This window comes from Ursus maritimus, unplaced genomic scaffold (assembly GCF_017311325.1).
Source record: "Ursus maritimus isolate PB19 unplaced genomic scaffold, ASM1731132v1 scaffold_23, whole genome shotgun sequence".
Lineage (NCBI taxonomy): Eukaryota > Metazoa > Chordata > Mammalia > Carnivora > Ursidae > Ursus > Ursus maritimus.
In genome coordinates, this window is record NW_024424786.1 from 30,704,407 (window position 1) to 30,711,495 (window position 7,089).

General features: G+C 62.3%; 1 protein-coding gene across 1 annotated transcript in view; it reads right to left on the reverse strand.

The window, feature by feature from the left end:
- Positions 1 to 6,311, reverse strand: part of MYBPC3 (myosin binding protein C3) — an 18,123-nt gene extending 11,812 nt beyond the window's left edge. Inside the window, 13 exon segments of the mRNA XM_040639074.1 lie at positions 188 to 312; positions 441 to 443; positions 690 to 822; positions 1,072 to 1,235; positions 2,150 to 2,215; positions 2,377 to 2,406; positions 2,582 to 2,630; positions 3,124 to 3,241; positions 3,979 to 4,127; positions 4,216 to 4,308; positions 4,388 to 4,501; positions 4,971 to 5,237; positions 6,287 to 6,311. Of these exon segments, the coding sequence (XP_040495008.1) occupies positions 188 to 312; positions 441 to 443; positions 690 to 822; positions 1,072 to 1,235; positions 2,150 to 2,215; positions 2,377 to 2,406; positions 2,582 to 2,630; positions 3,124 to 3,241; positions 3,979 to 4,127; positions 4,216 to 4,308; positions 4,388 to 4,501; positions 4,971 to 5,237; positions 6,287 to 6,311 (1,336 nt within the window).
- Between the last annotated feature and the right edge of the window lie 778 nt (positions 6,312 to 7,089).

Sequence of the window (7,089 nt, forward strand, 5' to 3'; positions counted from 1 at the left end):
TCGGACACTTCACATTCGAACTCCACCCGCTGTCCCACCATCACCTGCTGGTCTTCCAGGGGCCGAGTGATCAGCACGGGCGGCTCTGTCGAGGAGGGAGAACGTGACAGCCTGGTCCGCGGCAGCCCCGCTCCCCAGGCTCCCAGGCTCCCAGGCTCCCCGGTCCCCAGTCCTGGTCCAGGCCCACCTTTGACGAAGAGCTCCGTGCTGCACTTCTCGCCACCCACCACGCACTGGTAGGCCGCATCGTCCGCCAGCGAGCACTGGCTGATGGTCAGCGTGCGCTTGGCACCCACGGACTCGAAGATGTACCTGCCCCGGGCCACAGAGAGTGGAGGGAGAGCCGTCACTCACCTCCTGGGCCCTGGGTGCCCCGTCCAAACCCCTGTTGGGACCCTAGACCCCCACCCCAAGCCCTCCCTCCAGGAGCTGAGCCTTACTTGCTGTGGAGCAGAAGGGGCCACGGGAGCATCCCGATGAGAGGAAGCGAGACGAAGGGAAAAAGCGAGAACAGAGGCAGAAATGGGAAGATGGGAAATCAGACCGGGAGACAGGGAAACAGGGAGAGACGGGGCGGGAAGCGGGCAGAGACAGAGAACAGGGCCGGTGAGAGGCAGGGAGGGCAGGCGGGACAGCCTCCAGGGCCCCCAAGCCCCCGCGCCAGCTCCCACCCCCCAACCCCACCGCACCTGCCGCTCATCTGGATCTCTTGTCCATTCTTGAGCCACTTGACCTCGGCGTCGGGGTCGGCCAGCTCCACGGTCAGCCGGATCTTGTGGCCCTTGCTCACCTGGTAGGCCGGCTCCAGCTTCTTCTGAAAGGCTGAGCACCACCGTCATTGCCCCCCACTGCTCCGCCACCCCTGCTCCCCCAGGAGGCTCACACCCGCCGTGGTGGTGGCCGTGGTGGCCGGGGGCTGTGCCAGAGAGCCGTGTCCTCCCACCGCCCCCTCTGCCCCCCCCTTCTCTCTCCGTGTCTCTGCTGTGTGTCTCGGGGCTAAGCTGGACTCCCCCACCCCCGTGTGTGCATACGAGCGTGCCCTCTCCTCTTGCCCGGCAGGGACCAGCTCACCTGTGCTCTTCTTCTCGTCCCGCTTCATGCCCTTGAGCCTCTTGAGCATGCCACGCAGGTCCGTGATGCCATGCTGGAAGGCGATGCGCTCGTACTCGGACGGGGACGCCTGCCGCAGGATCTCCCACACGTCCTCCTCGGCTGGCGCCTCCAGCCTCGAGTCCCTGCGTCCACAGTCCCACAGAGAGGCCTCGAGGGACACCCGGCGGCCCCCACCCTGCCCTCGCCTGGGGTGGGGCTTCCCGGGGCCCAGGACCAAGGAGCCAGAGCTGCCCCCGCCCCCGTGTCCCTTTCCTTCTGGGGGCGCAGCTCGAGCTGGCATTGGACTTAAGGTTCAGCATGGGGGAGTCCTGGTGGAAGGGGGGTGCGGGCTCCATCAGGCACTCACCTCCGGAAGCTGCTGTTTGGGGCAGGGCAGAAAAGCGGTGGAGCGTTAGAGGCGTGGGCCACCTGCCCACACCACACGGAGCCGGGGCCACAGCCCCTGGGCCCTCGCCTCCTCCCTCCCCCCACACCCCCGCCACTCCGGTCACACTGCACCGCACACATTGCCTTGTTTGCTCCTCCTGAGCTCTGGCGGGTGGGTATCAGGAGACCCCGGAGCTCAGAGACGCCCTGGGCAGCGGGGAGCCACAGCCAGGTCCGTCTGATTCCCAGCCCTGTCTCTCACCAGAGATGGCGAGAGGGGCCCACCAGCGCCCTGCTGCCCCAAAGCACCCGCCCGCAAGCCTTATTCTCTGGGCCGCCGCAGCACCAGCCATGACGCAGGGTGCGGGAGAGAGAGGGAGAGCACACAGAGTCATCGGAGGGCTGGGGGAGCAATTCCCAGCTCGTCCCCGCAGCCTACTGAGCTAAGCTATCAGACACTCAAGGGTCGGGGCCGTGGGTGACCCTGCGAGGATGTGAGTTCACAGGATATGTCTGCAGAGCCCTCTGCCTCTTCCCAACACCAGGACTAAACCGTCTGACAAGGAAACTAGCTCAGAGAGGTCAGGAACCGGCTCGGGGATGCACAGTCGGAATACCGCAGTGCCGGGATTTGAAATGGGGCGTCACCATCTGCCCCAGGTGCTGCTACCCAGGGGCTCACCTCTTCTTCAGCAGTGAGCTGAAGTCCAGAGTTCCAGCGTCCTCATGGCTGTCACTGTGGAGAGGGACCCCCAGTAAGGCTGCAGTGGAGCCAGCTGGAATGGGCTTGGCGGGTGGGTGTGGGAGTGGGGAGAGGTACTGTAGAGGAGGGGACGCTGGCTGGAGGGGGCTCCCGGGGTCTGCGTACTGGGCAGGTAGGGGCTGGGAGAGGGGTACCTGATCCTCCGACCACTTCCAGCCAGGCTCCTGTGGGGGTTAGAACAAGTTCCTCACCTGCCCAGGGGAGCTTGCTCTCCCCCTTCCCTACCAGCTTCATCCCTGTTCCCGCATTTCCCCCCACATCACTCCCAGCCCTGATCCCAAGCGGTCTCAGACCCCAGCGATGGCCTCCCCCAGGCCCTAAGGAGAGAGAGCCACTCACGTGCGGCGGAATGCCGATCGGAGGTCCAAGTCTCCAGGACCAACGGCCTCTGGGCGCAGAGAGAGAGGTGAGACAAGGAAAGGGCTTCAGGGGAGCCATCCCAGAGGCCTGGCCCTGGGACGTCTGAGGAGCACACACCTGCCCATCCATGACCTGGAAGAGTGGGCGTCTATCCTGGCACCCCACACTCTGAGCATTTCTGGGGTTGATGGGGTAGTTGATGGTCCCCAGTCCCTTAGAGGTGCCTGATCTCCCACTCAGCTCTCAGCTCACCCTTCACCTGTCCACCTGTGCCAGGAGCCTGGGACACCACGATGACTGAGACCCCAGGTGAGAGCTGGACGTGGCCGTCGGATCCCACCCCAACCCTGGAAGCCTCCATGGGTTCCTTTCATGGCCCTGCATGAGCAGCACTGGGCATGGGGTCAGCAGCTCTCTGGGGAGGACCAGGTACCCTCCTTCATGTTGGGAAATGGGGGCAGACATGGGAGACAGGACCCATGGGGACCCTGAGCCCAGGACAGACGCCAGGCTCCCCTCACCGTGGACAGTGAGATTGAAGTTGCAGCTGTCAAATTTGTCCTTGGTGGACACCTCACAGCGGTAGCCGCCCGCAAAGGTAGCCTGGGCATCTGTAATGTGCAACTCAAACAGGTAGACCTGTGGAAGGTGGTGTCAGGGGAGACCAGAGGTCAGAAGGGGAGGCCCTTCACTCCTAAAGGATGCTGGAGGTGGCTAATGGCCACCACCCTTCTCAGCCCTCGGGATTTAGTTAACCCAGAGGGTTTTGTGTAGAAAAAGGAGCCCCTTTTCAAGACACATGACTGCCATCTGCTGGCAAAGGATGGTGATAAAATATAAATCTGTGATGCCTACAGGGCAAATGACATTCACTTAAAGATGAGGCACTTTGGTGCAGTGCACAACCCACACAACTGAACATGTTGGCTCTGCCCTACAGGAGGCCCACTTGCCTGGGCCAGGACTGTGGAAGAGTGGGAGGAGCAGCAGAAGCTGGGAGTCAAAGCACAGGTTCGAGGCCTGGCTCTGAGTGACCTCAGACCAGCAAAAATAACCTCTCAAGCTTTGGTATCCTCATCTGTATAATGACGGGCCGCTTGGGCTCTGAGACACATCTATCCAGGGGCTTTACATTCTCATTGGCTGATGCCCACACCCCCTCCCCACTTTATGACGCCCCCTTGAGATGATCATACCCTGCAAGCGCCCCAGTGCCCACGGGTCTGCCCGAGCACCCCTGGCCGCCCACCCTGCTTCCCAGCCTCCCCAGGTTTCTTCCTCCCACCTTCCGTGTGCCTCAGGCTCAGGACTCCCTGTGCCCCGGGGCCCCGCAGGGGCTCCGCCCGCCCTCCTTCCGCCCTGCGCCACGGCCCCACCTTGCTTGTCCGGTCGTAGCTATTATGCAGCTGCAGGTGCTGGCCCACTTTGCTGCTCAAGTCCACCCACTTGCCTTTGAACCACTTGACCGTGGGCGGTTTCAGGAGGCTGGCCCCGGCCACACGCGCCGAGAAGGTGATGCTGCCACCTACAGAGAGGGGCGACAGGCTGGGCTTGGGACACGCATTACTGCCCCCTTCCCCACCCCACCCCCGGGCGCCGCAGCCCACACTCACCTGTGGTCACCTCGCCGTCCTGGGGCCTCGTCACGAAGAGGCCAATGGGGTCTTCCGGGGCACCCGAGCCATCAGGGGCTGCTGAGGTTGATCCTGTGAGCAGAGGCCTTTGAGACCTGCCCTGAGACACGCCATCCGCTGGCCCTGGCCCTCCCGGCACCGCCCCTCTCACCTTCGGGACCCGGGGAGCCTCCTTTCTCCTCAGTGGCTGAGGCCAGGGCTTCTCCGGGGGCCCCAGGAGCCTCAGCAGGGGCAGGAGCAGGGCTCGGCACAGGCTCTGCCTTCTCTGGAAGGGGCAGGGCCCGGGCTTATGGAGCAGCTTCTCACCAGAGAGCCCTCCTCTTGTCCCTGGTCCCCCTCAGTCTCTGTGGGCTGACTAAATCAGCAGCGAGCATCTCGCCTTCTCCTCCCCCTTGTAGCCGGTGTGCCCCCGTCCTGGTCCTGGCGGGTCTGCCCGGCAGCTCCGAGCTCCACCCCTCCTCTCCTTCCCCAGGCTGGGCTGGGGCTCCCTCCACACCCCCAGCAACCAGGGCTTCCCTGCCAGCACACACAGCTGCCCGCCAAGTCCCCATCTGTGAGCGGGTGTCCAGAGGGAGGGCGGCCCTGTGCCTTAGTCATCCCTGAATTTCCCCTACTTCCACCATGGCTGGAATAGGCCAGGGAGGCACATGGGGACATTCCATCCTGGGCGATGGAGAGGCGGCAGGGCTGCCCCCAGAAGCTCAAACCTCAGGGAAGGTGGACCAGGGTCTTACCTGCTTCTGTGACCTTGAGGTCAAACTTGACCTTGGAGGAGCCGGCGATGACTGCGTAGGACCCCTGGTCGGCAGGGCCCACGTCCCGCACGGTCAGAGTATGTTTCGTGCCCTCAGCTGCCAGGCCATACTTGTCACTGGGGCTGATGTCGCTGCCCCCCCGCTGCCAGCGCACCTTGACTCCTGACCGCTCTGTCTCGGCCTCAAACACAGCAGGGCTGCCGGCGGCCACCTCCGCTGACCTCGGCTTCTTGCTGAAGGCTGAGACTGAGATAGGCCCATGGAGGCTGCAGGAGCCCCTGGCTTTCCCATGCACCCCACCCCTGCAGCCCCTCTTCCTAACTATGGTGAGAAGCACTTTAATGCATCACCTCATTTAATGCTTCGGTGGCTCTGTGAAGTAGATGCAATTATTATGCCCATTTCTCCAATGAAGACACTGAGGCTCAGATAGGTTAAGTGACTTATCTAAGATCACACAGCCAGGAGGCAGGATAGCCAGGGCTGTGCTCCTAACCTCCACACAAGAATTTTGTTAGGTGTGTCCCTGGACACCCCAACCTCCCTGCTGGGAGAAGCCCAGCCCCCTCACCCCCCCTCCATCATTCGGGGCCCTTAGCAAGGGGCAGGTACTCCGCCTACTAGAATGTAGCTAAATTTGTTCTCCAAGGGCCTTAGGCTGAGAATCAGCAACTGAGATAAAGCTGGCCTGGGAGGGGCTGAGGGCTGGAGGGCTGGATCCCTGCCCTGCACGACCTTGGTAAGAGCACAGGCCAGAGCCAGGTCCCTGGGCTGTGACTTTCTCTGCCCTTGGCCCAGGATCAGCGGCCTCTTGAACATCATCTCCCAGAACAGAGGGGCTGCATTGCCTCAACGTGGGAGTCGCGCCTGGTCTGGGGGCCACGAAGGGGGCAGGCTCAAAAAGCAGAGAATCTCACAGCTGGAGAGAACCAACCCAACGCCTCCTTGTACAGATAGGGAAACTGAGGCCCAGAGAGGGCAAGGGCCTGCTCAAGAGCATTTAGTGAGACGGACTCAAGTCTAGACTCAACTTGGGCTCCTGCCTGCGGCGGCTTTTTCCCAAAAGGCAAGCCTGGGCCTCATCTTGCTACAGAAGAGATGGGATGGGGACAGGGAGGGGATCCTCTGATTTGCCCTCACTCTATCAGAAACATGGAAGGGAGAAACTGAGAATCAGAAAAGACCTGGAAGACAGCCCCCACTCTCAGGAACTCACTCTGAGGCCTGTCCCCCAACTGTAGCTGCCGCAGCCCTCCTTGCCCCACACCCAGCCCCAATCCCAGGCCGGGAGCTACCTGGTTTCTTCCCCGGCTCAGGCATCTTGAGAGAGGTCACACCAGGAACTGAGCAGACACAGGCCACCCAAGGAGGATCTGAGCAGGACCCGTCCCCCCACCGCTATATAAGGGGCCCTCCCCCTGCCCAGGATTTCTTATCTGCCTCCTGCCCAGCCACCTGCTAAATATAGACAAATTCCAGAGAGCGAGGCTCTCCGGGGAGATGGCAGGGCCACGTTGTTCCCGGCTAGCTCCTGTGCCTTCCCCCGCCAGTCCAGGTGATGGCTTCTGTCCGTAGAAAGTGCTAGATAACAATTCCCCTGCTACTGGAGCTCGCAGGGCCCTGGGCTGGCCGCATGCGGTGGAGTCCTGGGTGGGCTCAGTCCAGAGCCAGGGGGGCAGAGGGCAATACTGGGCGCTGGTGTCCCCCCAAGGGGAAGGGCTGGGAGGGCCTGCGGGTGAGGGCAGGGGGTAGATCTCTAAATACACCCCGAAGTGGAAGTCAGAGGGAGGGCTGGCTCTTGCCAAAGGAACAAGGATTCACACAAGAAATACTGTCAGAATATTTTGTACCCCCTCACACACTGTTCCTCTATGAACTTTTGCTTTTCCCCACCCCCTGCCCCTCCCCCTCCCCACCCTGGCACATCAGGGCCTCGGTGGAGGCACAGAAAGAAGCAAATTACCCGTGACTCTCTCCAAGCAAGATCCATTATCAGGAACAGGTGCCCCTCGCAGCCGGGAGGGAGGAATTCTCTCCGGAAGCACTGCCACGTGGCCCAAACTTCCCATTCCTTTCCACCGCGCAATCCGTTCTTCTC